We start from the raw sequence: 23,505 nt of genomic DNA on the forward strand, positions 1-23,505 counted from the left end.
GTCATCTTTGCTGCAATTTTTCCGCTGCTTTAAGCGTAAATATAGTGGACAGTAATCATAAACTGGCTGTTTAAGGGCTACAAACTGATGCATTCGTGCACCTCTCGCCATCCTCACGCACACTTGCCGGTTGAGACATGTGCCATCACCGTACTGCATAATTCGTCGTTCATCAGCGGTCACGACGCCAACTTAGTCTGTGCCGGTGCCTTTCCCTGTGAAGACTGGAGGGCGTAACGGGGAGACATTGGGGGTAATGGTGGGACTGGGTCCTCTACTGTGCAGTCACCCCTCAGGTTTCTTCCACTATAGCATGTCAGCACATGTGTGAGCCGATCTTTTTCGTTAGCGTTACCTCTTCGTTTTCCTCAATTTCCCTCCAAACCATTTCTTGAAACTCCGACTCGAGGACGGCCGCTCCTGCTCTTTGGTGCGTGTCGTATCCGACTGTGCCATGCTACTTCTGTGACTTGACGGACTGACGTGACTGGCTTCTGGGGTTATGTCGTCATCCTCCAGCGGCGGGGCCCATCTCTCGACATCGCCATTGACTACTACAAACCAGCCAAGTTTCTCCCCTGGTGCTACCTTGTCCCTCAGTTCGGCAATGGCTGCGCTCTGATCGTCTCCCAGCCCAGCTCCCCGCATTTCTTCCACGTCTGCGCTGAGCTTGATCTCGTGTACGATATCGCATACATATGCGTACGGCTGATCTTTGACGGTAAGATCGTCAGGATCATATTGCTCAATGAAGCGTAGATCAGGCAGCTGAGCTAACTGTTCTGGCCATTGTTCTTTGAAGTTCTGCATCATACAAGCTGTTGTGGCAGGGGCCATGAGCCATTCCGGAGCTGCATCATCGAGATTTTGCAGAATGATGTGGATGCGAATCTGTGCGCGCGGCCATCTAAAACCGTGAACGAGCCAGGTGGGCATGGCGAAGTGCTTTTCGTACAAAGTCTCCGTTTCGGAAGGGGGAGTGCCGTCGTATAGCGTCGATCCAAAAAGTAACAAACAAAGGTAGATCAAGATGCTTCGGACGTGGATGCAAGCATTAGTGTAGCATGAGATGTCTTCAGCAGACTTTTGCTTGCAGGTCGCACATGGTCATAGACGTTGTGTTATGTAGGCCGGGACCGCGTCTTGAGAGCTTGTGCATAGGTCTAGACGAGTGTCGCAGCGTGGCTGGGAACCTTCCTCGTGCGGCCAGATGCACGCTAGGAAAAAGCAACAGGACAATCGATACAACCGTTACCACGGAGAAACGAGATCAGATGGACGCTATTGAACGCAGCGAGTCTAGCCAGGAACTACGGTTGCCTCCTCGAATTATACCAATAACATTGTGGGGAGAGCTGGGATGAAGGCAGCTGACGATGGTTTGCGCTTGGCCCCACTCGACGCTAATGCAAGGTCGCTCCCGTTCGCGTCGACGGGTGCCACTGCGACTCTCCGCGCCCGACCTCGCTGGCGAAAGTTAAGAAGCTCGCCTTTCCGATGGCGTGCGACAACAAACATCGAGCTCTGATCCCGTCTCCCTGACACGCTTCACTATGCCTCTGTAAGTGTTTCCGCAATACCAAGCTTTGCATACCATAGTCACTCATACGTCTATAGGCACCTGCTGGGTAAGAAGTCATGGAACGTATACAACTCCGACAACATAGCGCGGGTCAAGGCCGACGAGGCCGCCGCTGCTGCCCGCGAAGCCGCCGATGAGCAGCGCATGCAAGAGTTCGATGCTGAACGACGTGCTGCCATCCTTCGAGGTCGAACGCCCCCGCCTTTGCCAGAAGAACAACCTGGCAAGACGTCTGGACCAAGGAGCTCGGGGAATACAGATGAACGCGGACATGACAGGAAGAGGAGAAAGCTTGCTGGCGAAGACGATACCGACATGGATATACGCATGGCCAAGTCCATTACCACTCGACCTGGAGACGAAGCAAAAGACGCTATAGTCCTGAAGCTACGGAGCACTGCGAGTGATGCCCCGTTGCAAGACCATGCCGGCAACATTGACTTGTTCCCGGTGGACATGAAAGAGGCCATCAAACGCGAGAGAAATGCAGAAGCCGAAAAGGAGAAGCGCAAGAAAGAAAAGGCCCTGGAAGACCAGTATACAATGCGATTTTCCAATGCAGCAGGAAGGGGTGGAATCGAACGACCCTGGTACACTGCCGTAAAATCGCCCTTGCAGAGCACTGGAGACAAGAACCACTTGTCAGTTTACGAGGGCTTTGTGAACAAAGACGTCTGGGGAAACGAAGACCCGCGCCGCAAAGAGAGAGAGCAGAACCGTATATCTACAAACGATCCTTTTGCATTCATGCAGAAGGCGCAGGCACAGTTGAAGAAGTCTAAGCAGGACAAGAAGCAATGGGCTGAAGAGCGTGCTCGCGAATTGAGAGAGCTACGATCGGCCCAGGAACGCGAGGATAGACGGAGTAGGCATCTCAAACGGAAGAGGCGAGAAGTGGACGATAGCGAGCATCGTACTCCTAAAATGGATACTTCGTCGTCGCGCCACAAGCACCGCCACAGAAGCCCAAGCCGTAGCCGTGACAGGCATGAGCATAGGTCTTCGCATCGCAGTGACAAGCGACCAACTCATAGCAAGAGCAGAGAGCGCGGTGGAGATCGTCACAGTCATCGTGATCAACGGACCGAGGAGCTCGAAACGGCTTTCATATGAGAGCAAAGAAATCGAACACAGATAATCTCAGGTTCATACGGACTATCCTTTCAATCCACTACAATTGCTCATTGGCTGTTCCGCACCTTTGTTACACAAAGCACAGTGCGTCCTTTTGACGACGCGCACAGTTACCGCCTTCTCTAACTGCCCTCTACTGGCAACGCCCGCTTGATCATGCGCGCACCTACTAGATCCAATAATAAAGTAATCATATCCAATTCGACCCACTTTCTCCACCGCTCTGTACTCGCGTCAAAGCATGAGGCACTATCCTATGCACAAACCAACCATTTGCTAGTTCAGCATATCCTTCTTGTCACCCCTCTAAGAGTTGCTTTACTAGCGCCTGTGTAAGTGGAGGTGGCGAGGTTTAATGATTTGGCCATTGTAGTCTACAATTGTGCATCAGGGGAGACTGTGCACCAGCTGATTGAGCATGTTATGGGCTCGCTTACTCGAACGCCACATCACATGCCACACATTTGGTTTTGTGAGACGATAGTGGCTAGGCCTAGATTTCCATACCCCGCTTTGGTCATCACGACAGGTAGTGTTAAGATGTTATGTTGATTTGTCAGGATACTACAAAAACCGGTATTGCGCTGTGAGTGAAGTACGTTGAAACCTGCTATTCTTACTGGCATTCTTCGTTAACTGCCTACAGTGTAATGGAATCTAGACTCTGTGAAAAGTGCTTCTATGTCTTCGAGCGCCAGCACGATCCTGCGCTTGACCAGAGGAAATGGACGGTCCAAGATCTGGTCGCTACGTCATCATATTGTCCTTATTGTGCTATTATTTGGAGATCAGTAGATTCCATCAATGTGGACCAGTTAATATCAGATGGAACGAGACGGCGTCAAGAGGATACTATTACAGCATTCTGGCCGTTTGAGATCCTAGGTCTTAGTTCAACTGCGAGGGGCCTCATTTACAGACGTCCGTATACCGGAGGATACATCGGCTTGAGCATTTTCAGGACCCCCAAGGAGCGTGTTGTCTCAGATCCGAAAACCCCGATAGATCGTTTTTTACACTATCGAATACCTGAACGATTTATCGTACCGTCCTCTGCCAGTTCAAAGGCAAGCATCAACCAAGTCAGGCTCTGGCTAGAAACCTGTTCAACAACCCATCAACGCACTTGTTCATCTCTAGCAGACGGACAAACTGTCCCTGCGCGGCTCATTCATATAAAGAAACGAAAGTGGCGCTCGGGCTACAGAATCCGGCTAGCCGAACGGCGATCAGGTGTTGAGTACTTTTGTCTTTCACACTGCTGGGGCGACAAGAAGGAAAATTGTACCACCGTCAAGTCCAACCTTCGCAATCGGATGAAAAACATCAAATGGGAGGAACTGCCAAGTCTGTTTCAACAGGCCCTCGAGTTTACTTATTGGCTTGACGTGGAGTATCTATGGATTGATTCTCTGTGTATTCTGCAAGATGACGAGGAAGACTGGAGCCATGAAGGTATGAAAATGGCGGGCATTTATGGGAACGCGAAATTGACTTTGGCTGCGATTTGTGCTGAAGACAGCGCTGGTAAGATGTTTTACACTGTGAATGAAAGGGAGACTGGGGTAAAAGTAGACGGCCTGGAAAGCTTTGGTGTCACTGACGAAATCTGTGTCCGAACCGCCCCACCACATGCCTTGGAAACTGCTCCTTTACTTCGACGAGCTTGGGTATTTCAGGAACGAATACTTTCACCACGGTACCTGCACTTCTCGACATTCGAATTGATCTGGGAATGCAACAAAGCCATGGCTTGTCAATGCTCCGGTAGCGACATAGTAGAGGACGTACGTATACATGAACAAGTTGAGGGTCGGTTCGCAAAGAGGTCTCTTTCGCGTTCTATAGACTGGGAGAAAGAGCCGAAAATGTTCCAAAGTAAAAGTCGGAGGGCCTGGACGTGGAATATGATAGTTGAAGAGTACTCCAACATGCGGATTACCTACAGGAAGGACAGGCTTCCGGCGATTGCAGGGATGGCGAAGCAATTTCGCTATTTTGGACAGACTGGCCAGTATCTTGCTGGACTCTGGGAAGTGGACTTTTTTGACAATATCCTTTGGCATGCATCCGTAAGATCGGCAAATATGCCGAGGCCTTCCGAATGGATCGCTCCTACATGGTCGTGGGTGTCGGTGGGTGCAGGGGTCCAGTTCATCAGAGAGGCCGAGACGTCTCTTGAAGTCAACGACCGTGTTCAACTCCTAGATGCAATGTGCGAACCACTGTACAAGGACGATACTCTGAATTTGAAGTCGGCATATGTGATCGTTTCTGGCCCGTCACTCAAAGCCACGATCGAACGGAAAGTCAGCAACGACGAATGTATTGCTTACGTTCTGACTCGGGACGGAGTTACTTCTAGCCTCTTTATGCAAGACTACGACCTTTCAAAACTGGGACCATTTCATGTGGAACCTGGAAGCAACGTCATCTGCGTGGAAATTGCGAATCGACTTATTTACGATATGGATGGGAATGGAATGTTCTCGTTGATATTGAGGGAGCTTGCGAATGGAAAACATGAGCGAATTGGAATTGCAGAATGGGATGAGAACATCCGGGAAGTTTCTGATTCTGCAGAAATGAATAGCTTCAAAATTGTTTGACAAATGTTTAACTATAAGCAACCCGTGTACTCTGTTCTTACGTACAGTGTTCTACCACATAGAGACAACTGTTACCATAGAGATGGCTTGTAGGCTACTAGTGTTAGCACTGCTAAAAGCTATCTAACGAGAACTAGGGGGACGATGATATTCTATTACGTACGAAAGTGCGAATCTACGACAGCATCCTAAATACACGTAACTTGACGTTTTACACTTGCTACACCTGCGACATCTGCTAATGTATAGCAGAAGGTGACACGTATCGTAGAAGTGTAAAGAGCAGGTGCCTGCCCAAGCAAAGCATTTATGGAGATCTCGTTTCTTCATCGTAATAACATGATCAACAAGGGTATAACGAACTTGCCACATGTGAGCGCAAAGGCACGCACATCAGAACACAACTACAAGCCCCCCTTTACTCCGACTTGTGGCAGTAAGGAGATACAGATACAACAGCTTCGTCAGACTTCCATTAGGGACACGCTCACATCTTCGTGACCTCGCCCTTCTCCACGAACCTCGTGCCTTCCATCGCACCAGCCCCACCTCCGCCACCAACAGGCTCACTTATGTAATCTGTGCGCGAGCCCGTCTCATGGAGGTCGAATAGCGGCTCCATTGGCTCAACGTTCTGGCGCAAAATATGTTTCTTCATGTACCATGGTAACTTCCTTGTGTAGTAGGCTGAGAATTGGCGGTTGCCAACGTCGAAAACAGTGTCTAATTCTTCCAGCGTGAGAGCTTTGGTCTCAGGCAAGAGGAAGTAGGCGTAGAAGAAACCGAAGAAGTTCCAAGCTGCGTACCAGCAAAAGGCTCCAGTCGGTGTGAAAGCGTCGCGGAGGGCAGGCCAGGTGAGAGAAAGAATGAAATTGAAGCCCCAGCATACTGCAGTGGCGAAAGACATGCCGACATCGCGAAGATGGAGTGGGAATGCTTCTGCCGAGTAGGTGAAGGGCACAGGGCCTTCACCAGGCGAGTACACAGCCATGAAGGTGTAGATGGCTGCCGCGATTGAACCAAGGCGTGCCTGACTCGGCGTGCCATCGGGATTCTCAGGTAAGTAGAAGGACAATCCGCACCAAAGAAGGCAAAGACCCATGAGTGGGAAGGTTGTGAGCAGTAGGTTCCTTCGACCGAAAGTGTCAATCGTATAGATGGCCGGGATAGCGAACAAGAAATTGGTAATGCCAGTACCCATGGATGTGAGCAAAGCTTCAGATTGCGAGAAGCCAGCTTCCTTGAAAATGGAGGTACTGTAGTAGGCGATGACCTATCAAGGCTGTCAGCAACTCCTATGTACAATTTGTTCAGATAAGGAATGATACGTACGTTGACTCCGCAGAATTGTTGCATAAACATAACGAAGAAAGCGCTCTGTGCGGCCCGGCGATTGCGGCGGACAAGAAAGAATTCCTTCCAAGCATTCCTGCCCTCTCGCTCTGCAGTTTCAATCTCGAGAAGCTTATAAGCGTAGTACATATCACGCGCAGCTTGTATCTTGTGCTTGCGTAGGCGGCAAAGTGCTTGGAAAGCCTTGTCGAACTTGCCCTTCTCCATGTACCAGCGCGGTGATTCCGGGCAGAAGTATACTTGGACGCAAACAATCAAGGGAGGAATGCTGGTAGAGGCCAACATCCACCTCCACGGAGAGGTTGGTCCTCCGATGATCGTGACTTTCTGGAAAGCGACGGAGACAACGAAACCCAGCATGATTCCGAATGCCGTCCACATCTGCCACATCATGGTGAGGGCCCCACGGATAGTCTTGGGTGCGGACTCGGCTGCGTAGACGGGGGTAGTCGACGACTTTGCGCCGACAGCAAAACCGAGCATGAAGCGTGCAACAAGGAGATTTGGCCCTGGCCAAAGGTCAGCTTCAGGTTCAGATGTATTCCAGTAAGACAATACTCACAGCTGTCGGCAGCCGCCATCCAAATACCGGTGATGAAAGAGATGATACATGAAATGAAGATAGTGCCTCGACGTCCGAAGTACTTGTTTAGCGGTGCATTCGACCAGCAACCGATCAGGCAAGAGCAGAGATATGGGGCACCGTTAAGCAGACCTTGAAGCCAGACTTGATCATCTGTGATGCCAAACTCCTCAAAGTAGAACTCCTGCGTGGATGTAAGTGTCGTGATACTCTGACGTGGACGTAGAAAAGCCACCAACCTGAGCACCGTTGACGGCCGTCTGATCCATACCCTGCACAATAGCAGAGCCTGCGCAGAGCACAACTAGGAAATACAACATGAACGGTTGTGACCATCGATGATTTATCTCATGCCGTAGCAGATCCTTCTCTTCTGTTGACAACTGGTTGACGTATTCAAAGCCATCGTCTCGTTGGCCTACGCGAGCGATGAGTGCGCCCTTGCGAAATGCCTCCTGGTCCTCATGCAGGCCCTTCTCAACGCACCATGCGTCAACATCGGCTATGACTTGCTCCTCAGTAAGGCCTGCTAGTGGGTTCCGAAGTTTTGCGGCAACGGAAGCTTGTCGGTGCTGACGAGGTCCGGTATGTTCGTGGTGCCGCGTAGCACCAAAGTCAGACTTGCTACTTCCCGATGATGAGAACGCAGGTTCTGTAGCCTCAATATCGGGCTTGCGACGAGACATGATGGCGGCTAGAAACGAGTATCGAGTCTAGATGGAACTCCTGGATCAAGTGGAGATACCTGATCGCAAAGTGGATGGGTTGAAAGACACACGACCAGGCACCAACGAACCATGGCAGGCCTTGTTATATAGGATATGCGAAGGTACAACCAACACCCACTTTTCTCTCCATCAAAGAGCGGGTCAGGTTTTGCTCTGGGGTGACAATCCCCACGGTTTCTCCACACCATCCTGCGCGTTTGGCGCATGTAACTGTACATCGAGATCACGCACGGGGCGGCCGTACCAAGACATGGAGTTGTGTGTTTACCCAACAAGACATGTCTGGGACTATGTCATTGTGGGCACACGCGAATGTTGGCTTCTCGGCGGAAGCTAGATTTATACTTGGCAATGGAGCGCATTAAGGATCTGGGGCGGCCAAGAAAGCACGTGAAGTCTCGTCGTAGGTCGCCTAAAGACAGTTGAGTGTTCCGACCAATTGGACATTCGTCGGCAACGTGATAATAAACGCCGTTGCGATGAACGATTACGACGCCATGAGAAGACCTTGGCGTCAAGCGGAAATAACACTTGGCAGAGAGCATCGTTACCAGAACGGGCATCCCGACTTATCGACAGTCGGCACCAGGTTCCGATCTCGACCTTGAGGCTGTCAGCGCTTTACGCATGGTAAGGAACAAAATGCAACTCTGAGAACTCTAGCAAGGGCTGTCAGCGCCTTGCATATAGTAATCCACGGATTGCGCAGTAAATCGGTGTAATTGACTCGGCCTTAGACTATCGGCGCTTTTCACATACTGATATATGGGTCGTAGCAAGGAAGACGTGTCGGTGACAAAAATAGTGGGGAGACCGTTGATTGTGTTGTAAAAAAGCTGGATCGCTACCCCTAGGACTCCACAAACCTAGAGACGATAGGCAAGAAATACTATTCGATTGCCATGGAACAGGCGCATGATCCACTGAAAAGGCCTGGAAGCTTGAGGGACCCTTGAGCTTAGTAGAATCCTTCCTTCAATAGTGTGATGCTTCAGTCCACTTTAGCGTGTACCCACGCGCCACGCAATAGCAAATTATCCATTTCCTGAGCGACTGTCTCGTTCGAACTCTTGAGCTTCAGAAAATGCTGGCTGGTCCTGTGTTCGTCCTCCACCCAGACATTCGTGCCATTCGGCAAGAGATAGTTGTATCCGTTGTGGTTGCCGTACTCGAACCAATGGCCTAGCCCTCTACCTGCATAAACCATGGTCAAAAAATCCCAAGAGTATTCCGCTTTGTTGTAGGAGCCATACCATCCCCAGGCCGATTTGACTGGATCATCGGGGGGTCCGCACACGGTAAAACGTGCACCCGACGAAACTTCAACGCCCACCTCCGCACCAAGGAAGGTCATGGGGACACAATCGGGCCAGGTGTTTACAACATGTGGTGCATTCTGGATAGCGAAATTATACTCTTCATCGAGAGCTGGCTCCAGTGAGTATCCGCCGCCCATAACAACGAGTTCCTTGACTTTCGCTTTGACGAGCTCGTATCCATCCAGCGAAGAATACCCATCACCGGTTGTATTGAGAAGGCCAGACAGCGAACCCATGAAGCCGAGCGACACGATGGTCACGCTATTGTTCTTTGCCTCTGCTAGCGTCTTGCGATATAGCTCTACGGGGTCCCAGGTCTTGTTAACCTGCCCGAAGGGCACTGAGCCGCCGGAAAATTGAGCAGCTACTTTGCTCGCGTATTCATTTCCAAAGGGCTCAGGGGATGTTTTATTCGTGAAGGGTCGAGGCAGCCCAATAGGGACGGAGGGGTAACCGTAGTGGTTTACGATTGCCGATGCGGCAAATGCTGTATATGTCGAATTCACGTTTACGTTTACGGCGAGGAGGTTTGTGTTCGGCAGTGTGCAGGCAAGGAGTAATGCTGCGGTGTCGCTATTGCGGCGTTAGCGAGGCTTCAAAATTTTACATGCTACGGATACTCACTCAATTGCCTCGAAAAGATCAGCGTCAACGAACAAGTTCTTGATCTCTGACTCGGTTGTCGACTCAACTCGTGTCAAAGCCGACAAAATTGCCAGCCCGTATGTCAGTACGGAACGAGAGAGCATTGCGCCGTCTTTAAAATCAGACAAAACAACTGTCTATGGGAAGGAGGAGCAACGAGGATTGTCCAGACGAGTAGCGCTTGTGAGGTGCTGGCATGTATCCGTACAGAATAGTTGCAACCCACTTCCACGATCTAGAGCAATGATGTGCTCAGCCTGCTAAATCACTACAACAAGGCGCTCCGCCATCAAATCTCCGTATAGCGAAGCTACGGCGATAAACGGCAATCGATTCCCCATTCTTCATCGTAATGTATGGAACGAATGACACGTCGAGCTCGTGGTGCACATTATGGGCGCACGATAAGAGCTTGTTTGAAGGATCGTCGTCTTCGTTGATCTCGGTGGAATCTCGGAAGCGCGTGTCAGGCCAGCGCGAAGAGACATTTACCCTCCGGCTTAATCATGGTGTGGCTGTAGATATGCGATGTCGTAGAGCTAAGGTGGTGGAAGTCAATGACGAGGGTACCCATCAGGCGGGAAGCGACAAGGCGATCGCTGAGCAGCGTCAGGACGCGCTTACTCCCTTACCCGGAGAAGTTATGCAAGCCACCCACGAACCCTCCAGGACTGCAACACGACCGACGGGAACATCCGCAATCATGAACAAGCTCGCTCTAACCTACCTCGCGATATCGCTGCTCGGAGTCTCTGCCTCTTATCACGAACGCATCGGCGCGCAAGACGTCATCGCCAAGCTTGGACTGGAGCCAAACCCAGAAAAGGGTTACTACCGACAAACCTTCGAAGATGCTGGCAGCATCACCAATCGCTCATACTCAACCGCCATCTACTATCTGCTCGAGGGTCAAGCCGGTCCATCCTACTGGCACCGGGTCACCGATGCTGTCGAGATTTGGCACTTTTACGCCGGCGCGCCCTTGAGACTGGAATTGTCGTGGAACAACGGCACAGCAACTCAACAGCAGGTCCTAGGGAGTGATATTTTCAGGGACCAGTCACCACAGGTCATCATCGACAAGGGCCAGTGGCAGCGGGCGACAAGCCTAGGAAACTGGACGTTGGTGGGCACGACAGTCGCGCCTGGCTTTTCAGAAAATGGATATGAATTGCCGGAGCCAGGCTTCAACCCGGACGACGGCCAACAAGCCTCCTAAGTCTTCAGAATCGCATGCGTAGATCAGAACTACAGCAGGGAGTCTCGGCGACCACCGACCTTCCGGACCACTAACGGGCGACCGTGGAGGCTGCCGGAAAACATTGCCTTCACGAATTTCCCTACCGCAAATGGATATGCTTGAAGATCTTTAGGAAATCTGATCTCTGTAGTTAAATCCGCATCATACAACGAGATTGCATTTAAGTAGTGCTTTACTACGTAAGCGACACCATGCCAAGAATACCGCTTCGGGTCAGTACAGATACTAGCCTATACGTTTGCAATAACTATGGTCCTTGATCGCAAGTTCTCAACTACTTCCACGCCTGTCAAGTCGCCTCGAAAAGGCGAAAGAAAAGATTATTTAATCAGGGCCCTAAGCAAGGAACTCAATAGCAAGCTTTACGAAGCGCACATGAAGTCCGTTGGCGTGCTCGACGGACTTCGCTTCGCCGGCTGAACTGAGTTCTACAGTAACCAGCTCGGGTATCTCGATACATCGTTGCATGCTCTTACGAAGCCGATGAAAGACTACTACCTTTGCCACATCCAAACGCCGCGAACACCTACTAGGAGGGAGAGCCTGCAGCACTCGACAACGCTTGAATGCCAAAGCGTATCAGTCGAGCATACGGTTCTTCAACGAAGAGGAAGCCTTCTTGAGCTTCGTGGTTTTCCCCTCATTTAGCTTTGGTCCGCAATCAAGGCCAATAAGCGCGTTACGAAGGTGTCGGGTCGATCATGTGGATGCAAAGTAACTGACATGGCGAGTGACATACAACAGCGCCAGGCGAACGCCTATCTAGACGCTATCAGGCAGCCTCGTCTTTCTATTCCTGCCATTTCATTCTGAGCTCGTGTACCTAGCTTAGCTTAAAGGTCTAGTCATCGTGTATACCAATAATTCTCAACGAAGCACGTGGGCTTCATCGCAGGCGTATTTATGGCTCATTCAGCTCAGATAGCATTGCCAATCCTGGGGTCTTTGCTTATGGCATATACAGGCCTGTGCGCGATGTATGCGCCATGCTCTCCGGCATTGCCACACATCAGGCATAACGGGTACGCCATTAATCATGTGCAAATGTTTTACGGCGAATGCGCTACTCGCTACTTGCGGCTGCATCGACCATGGAACCAAATCCAAGTGAGCGGAGTGGCTGTGAAATTTGTCTAAGCCACCTCGCGAACTTCAAATATGGCTTCCCTCGTGCCATTGCAGTCCAGCAGACTTTTGTGCTTACGAGATTGGCCGTAGCTCTCTACTCATGGAGTCAGACGCAAAACTCCGTAGTGTGGATTGAGCGGTCAATGTCCGTGCTGACTGTATTCGTGTAGGATTGGATGGTCATGCATCTCCATCACCCTCTGCCCGTATTCATGTTCAAGCGAAGCATTGCTACGAACACGATCTCCGAACACTCAATCTCCGTTTTTCTCATCCCGAGCCATACTAGCATCCTTGTAGTTCGTGGGCAAGATAAGGAGATTGGGTTCTATTGCGCCATGGCGTTCAAGAATTTATTGAGTGTGTAAATTGACCACCTGTGTTGAAGATGAAGGCCATCTACCATGGGATCACATATAAGAGTATGAGTCTGCTGCTCCACCCCTTTATACCAGCATCCTGAGCCTTACACTGTCTCCTTCTTTCGATCTTTACATCTCCACACTCGCTGAACTCCATCACATCCAGTCAGGATGAAGTCCTTCTCCATCCTGGGAGCTACTCTTCTTGGGCTCCTCACTCCAGTCGCCATTGCAGCTGCGATTCCGGCTGAAGTCGCTGAGCTCGCTCCTTTCACGCCAAAGCGGGGCGGCCTCGAGGAACGTCAATCACCAGCTACATGTATAAATGTTGGCCATACTGCTACTACGAGGCACTGCTGGGCCCCTGGTTTCACTTCTTCCACGGATATGTACACATCCTGGCCGAATACCGGCGTAATTCGTTCATACAACCTTCGCATCGAAAACACGACGTGCAACCCTGACGGCGCAGGTTCCAGGGTTTGCATGTTGATCAATGGTAGATATCCAGGTCCAACGATTGTTGCAGATTGGGGCGACACGATCAGAGTTACTGTCCGCAACCTCCTTCAATCGAATGGCACTTCCATCCACTGGCATGGCTTCCGCATGCTCAACAAGAACATCCAGGATGGTGTCAATGGAATCACCGAGTGTGCACTGGCACCCGGAGACTTCAAAACCTATGAATTCCAAGCAACCGAATATGGAACTACATGGTATCACTCACATTTCTCGCATCAATATGGAGATGGCGTCGTCGGAACGGTTATCGTGAACGGCCCTGCTACGGCAAACTACGACGTCGATCTTGGAGTCATGCCAATCACCGACTGGTACTACAAGACCGCTTACCAAGCCGCCTCCATCGCATTCCAGAATGGCCAAGCTGGATTGGGCCCTCCGGTCGGTGACAATATCTTAATCAACGGGACTGCTAAAAATGCTGCAGGAGGAGGTGCATGGAACAATGTGGCCATTCAAGCAGGTAAACGCTACCGCCTGCGACTCGTCAATACCGCAGTCGATACCAACATGGTTGTAAACCTTGATGGTCATCCCTTCCAGGTCATCGCAACAGACTTCGTCCCCATCAACCCGTACAACACTACTCACCTACAGATTGGTATCGGCCAACGATACGATGTGATCATTACCGCGAATCAGACCGCTGGAAATTACTGGTTCCGTGCTGTCGCAGACGGACTTTGTCAATCGCGCAATGCTCGCGAAGGACGCGCCATCTTTACATACCAAGGCCAGACTGTGGCTGACCCCACCTCAACTGCACCAGCTATTCCTTTCACAGCATGTGTCGATCCGGTCACTAGCCCAAAGATTGCAAAGAATGTCCCCAGCACAACCTTCGCCGCCCAAGCCAAGAACCTCCCAATCGCTTTCGGTCCAGTAGCGGCGAACGGCAATACAGTACTATGGACTATCAATGGCACTTCGATGATCATCGATCCCGGAAAACCGACCATCAAGTACGTCGCGGATGGCAACAACAACTTCCCTCAATCATATAACGTTGTAGAGGTACCGTCAACTTCGTCATCTACATGGACCTATTGGGTCGTACAACAGGCCGTTGGAGCGCCGCCGATCGCTCATCCAATCCATCTCCACGGCCACGACAGCTACATCCTCGGTGCGGGTGATGGGCAGTTCAACGTAGCCACCCACCTTAGCCAGCTACGTTTCACTAACCCGCCGCGTCGCGACGTTACTCAGCTCAAAGGCAACGGCTGGCTTGTTCTTGCCTACCCAACGGATAACCCAGGTGCGGTAAGTACATGGTCATCTGTCTCAATCCCCGTGGAAGACTTCTCAAGTATCTTATCATGAAAGGACTTCTGTTCTATCGCGCTCTCTTGACAACTGCTGACTTCTCATATATAGTGGTTGATGCACTGCCATATCGCCTTCCACGTTGGCATGGGTTTGAGCGTTCAATTCCTTGAGCGCAAGCAGTCCATAAATCTTCCCGCTGCCGGCTCTGAGTGGTACAACAACTGCAACAACTGGGCAGCCTACAAGGCTGGTACGACGGACGTCTGGCCTCAAGACGACTCTGGTCTCAAGAAGCGCTGGCCTCCTCTCATTGAGGGTGGCTCGAAGTTCAAGCTGGATTAGACCGTTCATTGATACATACTCACTCACAAGAGACTTCAAAGGTCAGCAATGTCGTGCCCAACTCACAGGCAGTCCAATGCGTACGTTTTCGCATCGCGCACTTGGGACGTCCAGTCTTTTCCGGTCTTCGTGTTCTCTTCTTACGCTCCTTTATGCCCACTTCGTATGCACTTCTTTCTTCTGATACATACTATGTTACTGCTATTTAGGTAGGTTCCTACCATGTTTCGGGAACCGCATGTAAATACTTCTTACGCTACTCATACCTTTACTGTATATATTCCAACAAGAAAACAATCGCGAATCACGTTCCAGTCCACAGTCTATGTCAAGCCACCAATCTGATTTTGGTCATAGGTAGCACGGTGTCTTTGCTTCCGCTGATCCATTGAGTGCTACGTGATTAAAACTATCCCTGGTTGGGTACCATCTTAACTCCCGTTGTGATGCCTATCTAGGTAGCGTCATCATCAGAGCTTGTCGGAACATGTTAACCTGAATTAATACTAAGGACCTGAGCGTAGAGATCTAGAGAGTATGTCGGCTGTACAAGAATATCGTTCTGAGAACCGAACTTTGCTCCATCCCGGACTTCGGGGGAGATCTCCGAATGTAGGACCCCGTTGTCTCCGCCTCAATTGCCAAGCACCCTAGAGGTTGTTGATTTTACTTCGCATCCGCAACACCAACGCTCACCAAACACTCACATATCATAAACCGCTAATGCGCTGTTAATAAGGATAGCGCTTTTCAATTGCAGTTGCTGTTTATAGCTCCCTGGGTACGGTTAGCAACTTCTACCCTCCAACATGATCCTCGGGCATTCGCACCAAGAACGATGGCAATGTACCGCGTGGCTGAACGTGGCCACCACGCTATGAGGGGGATCTAGGCCGCTGCTACTAACACTGAAATATCTGTAGCATCGAGACGCTACCATTTTTGGTACGTAATTACGCTAAGCAAAATGACTGCACCACTACCATTGCCTCCCCTCTCCAACAGGTCATATTCGCATGCGCCGGCGGGCGCTCGTTCATCCATTACTGACACCGCCCAAGCTGTGACTCTGTGGACTATCAAAAGGAACTCACCCAATAAGTAGAAACCACATTACAGAGGGTCAATACTCAACCCTACAAAGCCCCTCAAATCTCAAGGACGCCGCTGCACGCGGAGAAGGCACTTAGTGGAAAGCCGAATCCCGTTTGTTCCAATACCTCTACCCTCTAGAGTTCGTTCAAACGCTCCAACAACGTTTGCCTGTCGTTATGGGAACGTTTTTGTGACGTTTTCCAAAGCTTCCTTGATATAGCTTTAACGTTTCTGCATACACACGGATTGCCAACCGATCCGTCCTCGTTATCGAATCGGCCATGGGGAGAAACGCCTACATTTTTGCCGGAATGGCTGCGAAACATGCGTATTATTGTACGAGAATATCATCCACTACGTGTGGAATCAAAGGTCCCACGAGATTGGATTGGAAGGATATGAGGTGGTGACAGGATCGGAACGTCAGACTGCGTTGGGACGCTATGCCTATTCATGACATGCAACCAGGACATATTCTCTCTTACTGCTGGGCATCTACTGATGAGAAACGACAAAATCGTCACCATCACGCATAGAGCGACCAATCAGCGGGCCGCGGCCGACGCTGTTATCAGACCCTTACAAGGTACTAGTTTCGCATCCGAGGTCGGTCTGGTCAAAACGAAGCGTGACGTTCGCAAACTCGTGGATACATGCAAATCCCGATGTGATATGTACAGCTTACACGAGAGCACGCCCCCTGGTGAAGTCAATGACATCGATGCAATGAACTGCAATTTCAGCATCACAAGACCACCTACGCTAGAGAATCAACATAATGCAATGGTCTATAAAGATGGGGGTCACCACGGAAACGACAATAGGCAAGCTGACAGGTATACGGCACGAGTATCCATCCTGTTGGACGACTGCGGACCAGATGTATCACACTCTCGACGAAGATATGGCTAGATGTAGGTATCTTTCCTCTCCAAACTCACCATCTCCTCTCTATCCACAACAGCACGATCTTGAATAAATCCATACAGTTCCTCGGCTATGTGCGCGCTGAACAACATCTCAGCCGCAACCCCAGCAGCAACCGCGTCCGCAACCTAAGCAGCCCGCCGACTTACAACCCGGACCCCCGTACCTAGCACCAATGGTCAATCCACAACCCAATGAAGCCGCCATAGGACCTATGAGGGGATTTCAGAATTGCCAGGCACGCAAGTGAAGGTTCGAAGATATCACGAACGGCTCAGTTAGCTCTCACGCTGGACCACAAGACGAAGAATTGGACGATGAAGAACGCGAGTACCACACCGCTGACCCAGAAGGGTAGCTTATTCCGTTCTCTTGTAGATCAGAAGTGATTGCTAGCAGCCCATACGAGATCTGTAAGCGGAAATTCAATATAATTATAGCTACGCTGGCATGCTGTAGTGGACAGTACTGAGAAAGCTGTGTTCGCCCTCGTCTACTTCAGCGCCCATCAGATAACTAAGGGCAACATGGACTATGTCCTCAAGGAGCTCAGCGGTCTAGGCGCATATTCCCAGGTCATTAGGGATGCGTGGAGGGCAAAATTCTGGAGTCAGTAAGACGACGTATGCACTGTATAAGTACTCGTTAGTGAGCCCACTAAGAAACGCTTCTTGTACTCACGTTATGTCCAGATACATTCCACCGCGGGCCGAAGCCCTTTACACATCCATGACCAGCCGTTTCGGAGCTGAGAGGGCCGACCTCTCGACAGTGGCTGCGCTAGAGCGACGGGAATATACCGGCTGTCAGTAACTTCAAGATGTCCAAGAACAGAAGCGCATGATTTTCAACATGTACTCCCCCATCGTCGAATATCTGCACTTGGATGCAGTGTTCGATCCTCCCGGTGCCTGTAACCAGGAATAGCTTCAACACTGCGCAACCATTCGATACAGCCTTCAATCCTCATTTGTATTGGCTCTCGACGCGTACATTGATACCCGCATACGATGTCGTGAGGGGGTTCAGGGCAATGCGCAGTATAGGCTCCCAGCGTATCCCAAGGTGACTAGCATGGACGCAGCTGGTAAGATGTTCTTCAATTTCCGGAAGCGCATGCCTGAGTTGCAGAGCTTCCCGAAATTTCCCAAGCTTAAGCACGTACCGGTCACGCCAGCGCCAGGTAGGCGGACGTGTCGTTATTGTTGCGCATTCTGAGTGAAGATTGCTGTCAAAAGACTGTATGCCCAGATTATCACATCCACGAGGCGCGTCGTGGAGGACGCAATGTTGTAAAGTGCACTGCGGTTCTAGACCGATTTATGTTCTCGCAATCGCTGATGCTTGCTCTAATCAGGCCTATAAATACTCCAAAATATGTCTATGGTGCCCATTGCTCTTCTGATCTACTGAGGTGTGTTCTAAAACATACATACATTATGGGATTCTCCATAGTCGCGTGGAATGAGCTTCTACCCGGAGATCAAATAGTACGGTATCGATCTAGATCTCACATCACCCCACTAATCTTATTCCGGCCATCGCACGGTGGCTTATATCCCGCTGACCTCTCCCAAGATATGGGGCACGGATGTAAGTTGTATGTTGGCCAATCAACACACGTCCAAGAATTGCCGGCCAGCCCAGTGCAAGGGAAGCGAGCGGGGAAGCCCGACCTCCACCACAACATTCAAGATGCTAACCATTGCAATATGTCCTGGCCGCAGCCTTCGGAGTGGTGGCGTTTCGGCGCGACTAGATATATATCCAGCCAACTAGAAGGATTGGCCGAGCCGTGGCGGCATTACTTGACGAATAGGAAACCATGGCTCTAGCATACAGAGTCCGAAATGAGCAACTTGTCAGGCCTGTTGTGATGTGGGTTAAGTAGTTTCCAAGACGTGGGCGTTTCGTGGATGTGTTTCCCCACCGTGCATGTGGAGAAGAGGGTTGAGCAACAGGGTACTTTGTGAGTTGATAAGTGCGAGCTACCCTGACCTGGTGCTGCAAGGTTACGATCGTTTATCCATCTTCGGATCACCAGCTGTACGAATAATTATTACAGTAAATATGGCGACCACGACATTTACGAACGCGCATCAAGTGCACACCGCAAACAGCACAGATTCTGATCGGATTGACAAGGAGCCGCGACTCACTCACACGTCGACCAACATCTCTCTTAGTCCAGAGCTGTTCGAGAAGTTGTATCTGGCTCCCAAGACACCGCATGCAAATGAACGCGCCCAACAGTATGCCAATGCGGCTCCCTTAGGCTTCCTAGGGTAAGATGGTCATCGCAGACTTGAGAAAGACGATACTAAAAGCATTACAGATTCGTCATCTCAACCTTTACCTTTTCCATGGTATTGATGGGTTGGGGTGGTGCTTCCGGTCTCCAGGCCGTTGCGTGAGTTTGTCTTCTTTTAGCTACCTGCACATCTATCATGAATTTATACTGATCCTCCTTTAGTGGCATCTTTTTCTTCACCGGCCCCTTGCTCCTCACTCTCGCTACGATCTTCCTCTGGATACAAGCGCAGTTCTTCTCGATGATGGTCTGTGGTCTCTTTTCAGTCTTCTGGCTCTCCTTTGGCATGCTGCAGCTACCTACGCTCGGTCTTGCAGCGACCTACTCTGCAACTGGCGATGCAGCAGCAGGGGCGGTGAGTAAGGAGATGAATGCCGTCATCGCATTGTATCTGCTTGTTTGGGGATTCGCATTAGGTACATTTTGGCTTTTCACGATCAGGATCAACTTAGTGTTTGCCGGTATCTTTGGATTCGTGACAGTGGGTGTCTGGGTGTTGAGCGGGGCTTACTGGGCGTTGAGCAATGGGAATTTTGACAAGGCGCTGAAGCTGCAGAAGGTGAGTTACTTGAACATATTCAGAATATTACTAAGTTTTAACAGGCTGGCGGCGCACTTTTGTTCATAGTGGGGTTCTTAGGCTGGTATATGCTCTTCGTCATTATGGCTGCAGAGATGCGCTGGTCCGTTTGCCCACCGGTTGGAGATCTTAGTAAATACTGGGCGAAGACGGATGTTGAGATTGGTGCGAACGCAAGTGAGAAGAAGGATTGAACATCAGTTCAAGCGTATCGCTTCATCAATGTTTAGAGGCGACATAATATTTTCCCTATATTTGCTGGTAGAAAATTAATTTTCAGGACGGACATCGAAGAGCAGCTGAAATCATGGCCCTCCAATCTCTGCGACCTTCTTTTCCTGTAATACCTTTCTGTCTTTTCTCTGGACCGCAACGGTCTTATCGGTGTATTTCCTCTTATCGACCGACGGAATGAAGAAAGCAGCGACCACACCCAGCAGTCCAAAAGCAAGTGCTACCAGATACGACAAGTGCGCACCCTCTAGATACGCTTGCTTGTTCCCTAAGCTAGCAGCAGCTCGAATTGTAGGGGTTATGCCTGGAATAGCTGCATATCCAGCCGCAGTGTTCGCTCTCGCTGCTGTGACCAACCTAGTAACGATATCCGAAGAGAGGTTGAAAGGAGCAAGATTATCACGAACGTGCGCAGGCAAGACATCTCCATACTTGTTGTTTGTAACGTTTCCAAAGATGGCGGTAGCTACCGCGCCAGCAAGAAGTCGAGAAGTTCCTGCAAGACCGGCCGCAGTGCCAATATCCTCCTGGTAAACGATGCCAAAACCTACTAGAACCATACCGTTGAGTAGGTTGACTGAGGTACATGTCGAGATGATGACTGTCAAAACAATCGACTTGGCAGGATTATCCATTGTGGAGGTAGACATGGCGCCAACACACGCTGTTTGCAGGGCGACGGCAAACATGATAACCCAACGTTGGTGACCGATGACCTTGCTGAAAGCCACAATGATCCCGCCGATGATGGTACCAAGAGGCAGGACTTCAGCGTAGAGGCCTTTGGAAATTTCGTCGCTGGCGTAGATGAGTTGAGAAAGGCGGGGCCATAGGGTCGCGTTGGAGTAATACTGCATTCCGCCTATGGCCATGACCAGCATCGGAACAGTGAAATGGCGTAGTGCTCTGAAGAGACGCGGCGGAAACAAAGGTGCGGTAAGGGTGTAGTAAGCTTCGTAAAACCCTAGGCCAATCAACGTTATCAGCCCGATGATGATGGGTGCAAGAACTGTCGCAGAAACCCAAGGGGCCATTGATCCACCCCAGCTGACCCCAACGATGAAGAGGGTACAGCCAGCCAAGAACAAAAACAGTCCTAACCAATCAAATTCCCGTAGAAGCTGTCCAGCCGACTTTCCATGTTCGGCCCTCTTTTCTTTCCAGGACGGGGGGTGATAAAAGAAGAAGAGAAGTGCAAGGTTGATGGTCTGGAAACCTATCATGACATAATAGCAGATACGCCAATTGCCCGTCTGCTTGATGATGACCCAGCTGACCAATGGCATGATCTGGGATACTATCGAGGCAGCGTCGAATAACCCAATGGTAACATGTCGATACTTGCTCGGCACAATCTCCTGGACCGCACCAAATGCCATCTCCAGAAATCCAGAACCGCAGCCGAACAAAGCACCACCAGCGATCATTTGGTTGATGCTTTGTCCGGTGGCTGAAACAATACTGCCGATGATGAGGATGATGGCTCCGGCAATGAAGAACCACCGCCTGCCAAAAATGTCTGAAAGTCGCCCGCCAACGGTCACGAACATGGCGCCGCCGAGATTCCAGGATATTGTGATCCAGGTGTACCTGGGGTCTGGACCAAGATCTGCGTTGATGTACGTGAGGATCGCCGGTGGAATGAGGAGGGTGAACAGGTAGGCGTTGTAGCACATGGCCATTGACACGGCGGCCATCAATGTACGAACTAGAGTAGGTTAGACATGATTTGTTGGAAAAACGCGTGGCTGTTCAGAATACGCACATGTTAAGCCCACATCTTCACCCGTGGTCTGTAAATGACGAACAATCTCCTCGTTGGCGTCATTGCTGGAGAAATGGTCGTCTTGATCCGACGTATTCGTGCTGTCATCGAGCGTTTCGATGTGCGCCACTGAGTGCTCTCGTTCTCCCTTCGTGGTCATGGTGTAGAGAGGTAAATAGGAGGAGAAATGTACAAAATCCCTCTGAAATCATCGACACTGAGCTTGAAGGATCAGCGACGTCGTAGTAATAAATACCATACCCACCAACCGTTCGCTGCGAGGATCCGGTGGCTACCCCAGAAATTACCCCGAACCTCCCCACCCATGAATGGAGATAGCGACATGCCGCTTATGCACAAGCAAGCGAGTCAAATTCGGGTATGCTTGGGGCTGTTGTACAGACTTGAGCATAAGCACCGTCATTGCCGGTTTGGGTAAAGAAATGCAAGTTGTGTGGCGGCCGTCGGCGAATGTCATTGGCTCGCTCTTCTACGGTCGGAAAAAGATAGCCCATGGTTGTTTTCAGAATAGCCGTGCATGGCTATCGTTGTCCTGTTTGCGCAACAATCTAGAGGAACATTACACGGTAGAAAAACGATTACCATTGCTGCAAAATAGTTCATTCCGCCTCATGCATCCAATGCTCAGCACTCGTCTTCCGATATCGAAGTTCCTGTGCTTGGACATGTTTGGCAGAACAGGTTGGTCAAGTTCTTTCGCCTAGTAAAGTAAGTCGTGGCGTCGTCGGACGAAATTGGGCGAATCAGAATAGAGATGGTAGATGTGAAAGCGGAAAAAAGATCAATTTGTGACATGGCTGGATATCGCATGTGTCGTAACGCCTCCCAATGCATATTTGCCTGAACGCCATCTGATGGAAGAATTGCAAAAAAACTTATAGAGCCTCGAGTTCGAAATCGTCCAGCTTATCGCGGTACTTCATAATGTTGCGCTTGATCTTGGAAGAGTCGACCCAGGTGACAAAGTCTTCCATGTTTCTTGTGACGAGGTAGGCTGGGTCTGTAACGACATCAGTTCCGACTCTCACATGCTGTTAATCTGTTAGTTCCGAAGGTCATATCCTGAATCCACTGTGCTTACTCCTTGTTCGACGAGGGTGACAGCAGATTGCACATGGTCTGCCATGCGAAGTCGGGTCATGACAACGGGCAATCTCCTCCGTGCAAAGGCACTGACTGTGAGCTTGTGTTCGACATCGCTCAACTTTCCACGGCCGCCACCACCCGTACCAAGTAGACCCATGGAGAAGCACTTCTCCAGTATCAAATCCTCCTGCTTCTGACGGAAGGGATCAGACGGATCGAGCGCGGCCACACGGTGGGCAAGCTGTCGCAATGAGCCCGCGAGCTGGTTGTACTTGCGGTAATCGTCGCGTCCTTGGATTGCGTAGCGGCGCATGACTGCTGCTTCTCGGTGATCATTGTCGCTCTTGTAGGTGTTGAAGTCGACCTGTAGGAAGACGTTAGATGGTATTCACATGGCGATGCGCCACTGCAGCGGCAGGCAGCAGGGGATCCGTACCTTCTTCAAGAGCTTCTGCTCATGATGCTTGAGCTTTCGCACCATGTTGACGATGCGCGTAAAAAGTTTGGTACGTGAGGGAGGTAGTAGTGGAGGTCTTTGCAATGGCTTCGCGACGACGAAGACCCAAAGAATTATTTGACAGGGGTACGCGGGCACTAGCGATAGCGCGCCAGACTGCCCCTCCAATGACGGCGGGGTGCATCCAAA

General features: G+C 50.5%; 10 protein-coding genes across 10 annotated transcripts; 5 read left to right on the forward strand and 5 right to left on the reverse strand.

Annotated features, from left to right (window-relative positions):
• Nucleotides 1-179: 179 nt before the first annotated feature.
• On the reverse strand, nucleotides 180-936 carry ALTATR162_LOCUS11051 (uncharacterized protein; the record flags this gene model as incomplete). Its single annotated transcript, XM_043318692.1, has 2 exons — nucleotides 180-306; nucleotides 356-936. 2 exons carry the CDS (start codon nucleotides 934-936, stop codon nucleotides 180-182), a joined length of 708 nt encoding a protein of 235 aa, XP_043174627.1.
• Nucleotides 937-1,553: 617 nt separating this feature from the next.
• Nucleotides 1,554-2,695, forward strand: ALTATR162_LOCUS11052 (uncharacterized protein; the record flags this gene model as incomplete). Its single annotated transcript, XM_043318693.1, has 2 exons — nucleotides 1,554-1,561; nucleotides 1,618-2,695. The coding sequence occupies 2 exons, from the start codon at nucleotides 1,554-1,556 to the stop codon at nucleotides 2,693-2,695; spliced, it is 1,086 nt and encodes a 361-aa protein (XP_043174628.1).
• A 1,952-nt stretch (nucleotides 2,696-4,647) lies between these two features.
• ALTATR162_LOCUS11053 (uncharacterized protein) lies at nucleotides 4,648-5,325 on the forward strand (the record flags this gene model as incomplete). Its single annotated transcript, XM_043318694.1, has 1 exon — nucleotides 4,648-5,325. The coding sequence occupies one exon, from the start codon at nucleotides 4,648-4,650 to the stop codon at nucleotides 5,323-5,325; it is 678 nt and encodes a 225-aa protein (XP_043174629.1).
• A 487-nt stretch (nucleotides 5,326-5,812) lies between these two features.
• On the reverse strand, nucleotides 5,813-7,947 carry ALTATR162_LOCUS11054 (uncharacterized protein; the record flags this gene model as incomplete). The annotated part of the gene is made up of 4 exons (XM_043318695.1): nucleotides 5,813-6,598; nucleotides 6,658-7,187; nucleotides 7,241-7,445; nucleotides 7,501-7,947. 4 exons carry the CDS (start codon nucleotides 7,945-7,947, stop codon nucleotides 5,813-5,815), a joined length of 1,968 nt encoding a protein of 655 aa, XP_043174630.1.
• Nucleotides 7,948-8,980: 1,033 nt separating this feature from the next.
• On the reverse strand, nucleotides 8,981-10,057 carry ALTATR162_LOCUS11055 (uncharacterized protein; the record flags this gene model as incomplete). The annotated part of the gene is made up of 2 exons (XM_043318696.1): nucleotides 8,981-9,881; nucleotides 9,933-10,057. 2 exons carry the CDS (start codon nucleotides 10,055-10,057, stop codon nucleotides 8,981-8,983), a joined length of 1,026 nt encoding a protein of 341 aa, XP_043174631.1.
• Nucleotides 10,058-10,656: 599 nt separating this feature from the next.
• Nucleotides 10,657-11,172, forward strand: ALTATR162_LOCUS11056 (uncharacterized protein; the record flags this gene model as incomplete). Its single annotated transcript, XM_043318697.1, has 1 exon — nucleotides 10,657-11,172. The coding sequence occupies one exon, from the start codon at nucleotides 10,657-10,659 to the stop codon at nucleotides 11,170-11,172; it is 516 nt and encodes a 171-aa protein (XP_043174632.1).
• A 1,703-nt stretch (nucleotides 11,173-12,875) lies between these two features.
• On the forward strand, nucleotides 12,876-14,840 carry ALTATR162_LOCUS11057 (uncharacterized protein; the record flags this gene model as incomplete). Its single annotated transcript, XM_043318698.1, has 2 exons — nucleotides 12,876-14,492; nucleotides 14,607-14,840. The coding sequence occupies 2 exons, from the start codon at nucleotides 12,876-12,878 to the stop codon at nucleotides 14,838-14,840; spliced, it is 1,851 nt and encodes a 616-aa protein (XP_043174633.1).
• Nucleotides 14,841-18,932: 4,092 nt separating this feature from the next.
• On the forward strand, nucleotides 18,933-19,947 carry ALTATR162_LOCUS11058 (uncharacterized protein; the record flags this gene model as incomplete). Its single annotated transcript, XM_043318699.1, has 4 exons — nucleotides 18,933-19,147; nucleotides 19,198-19,272; nucleotides 19,336-19,732; nucleotides 19,777-19,947. 4 exons carry the CDS (start codon nucleotides 18,933-18,935, stop codon nucleotides 19,945-19,947), a joined length of 858 nt encoding a protein of 285 aa, XP_043174634.1.
• Nucleotides 19,948-20,058: 111 nt separating this feature from the next.
• On the reverse strand, nucleotides 20,059-21,912 carry ALTATR162_LOCUS11059 (uncharacterized protein; the record flags this gene model as incomplete). Its single annotated transcript, XM_043318700.1, has 2 exons — nucleotides 20,059-21,695; nucleotides 21,753-21,912. 2 exons carry the CDS (start codon nucleotides 21,910-21,912, stop codon nucleotides 20,059-20,061), a joined length of 1,797 nt encoding a protein of 598 aa, XP_043174635.1.
• A 736-nt stretch (nucleotides 21,913-22,648) lies between these two features.
• On the reverse strand, nucleotides 22,649-23,340 carry ALTATR162_LOCUS11060 (uncharacterized protein; the record flags this gene model as incomplete). The annotated part of the gene is made up of 3 exons (XM_043318701.1): nucleotides 22,649-22,804; nucleotides 22,855-23,223; nucleotides 23,296-23,340. 3 exons carry the CDS (start codon nucleotides 23,338-23,340, stop codon nucleotides 22,649-22,651), a joined length of 570 nt encoding a protein of 189 aa, XP_043174636.1.
• Nucleotides 23,341-23,505: the final 165 nt, after the last annotated feature.

The sequence above is a fragment of the Alternaria atra genome, assembly GCF_907166805.1.
Source record: "Alternaria atra isolate CS162 genome assembly, contig: 35, whole genome shotgun sequence".
NCBI classification, from domain to species: Eukaryota; Fungi; Ascomycota; class Dothideomycetes; order Pleosporales; family Pleosporaceae; genus Alternaria; species Alternaria atra.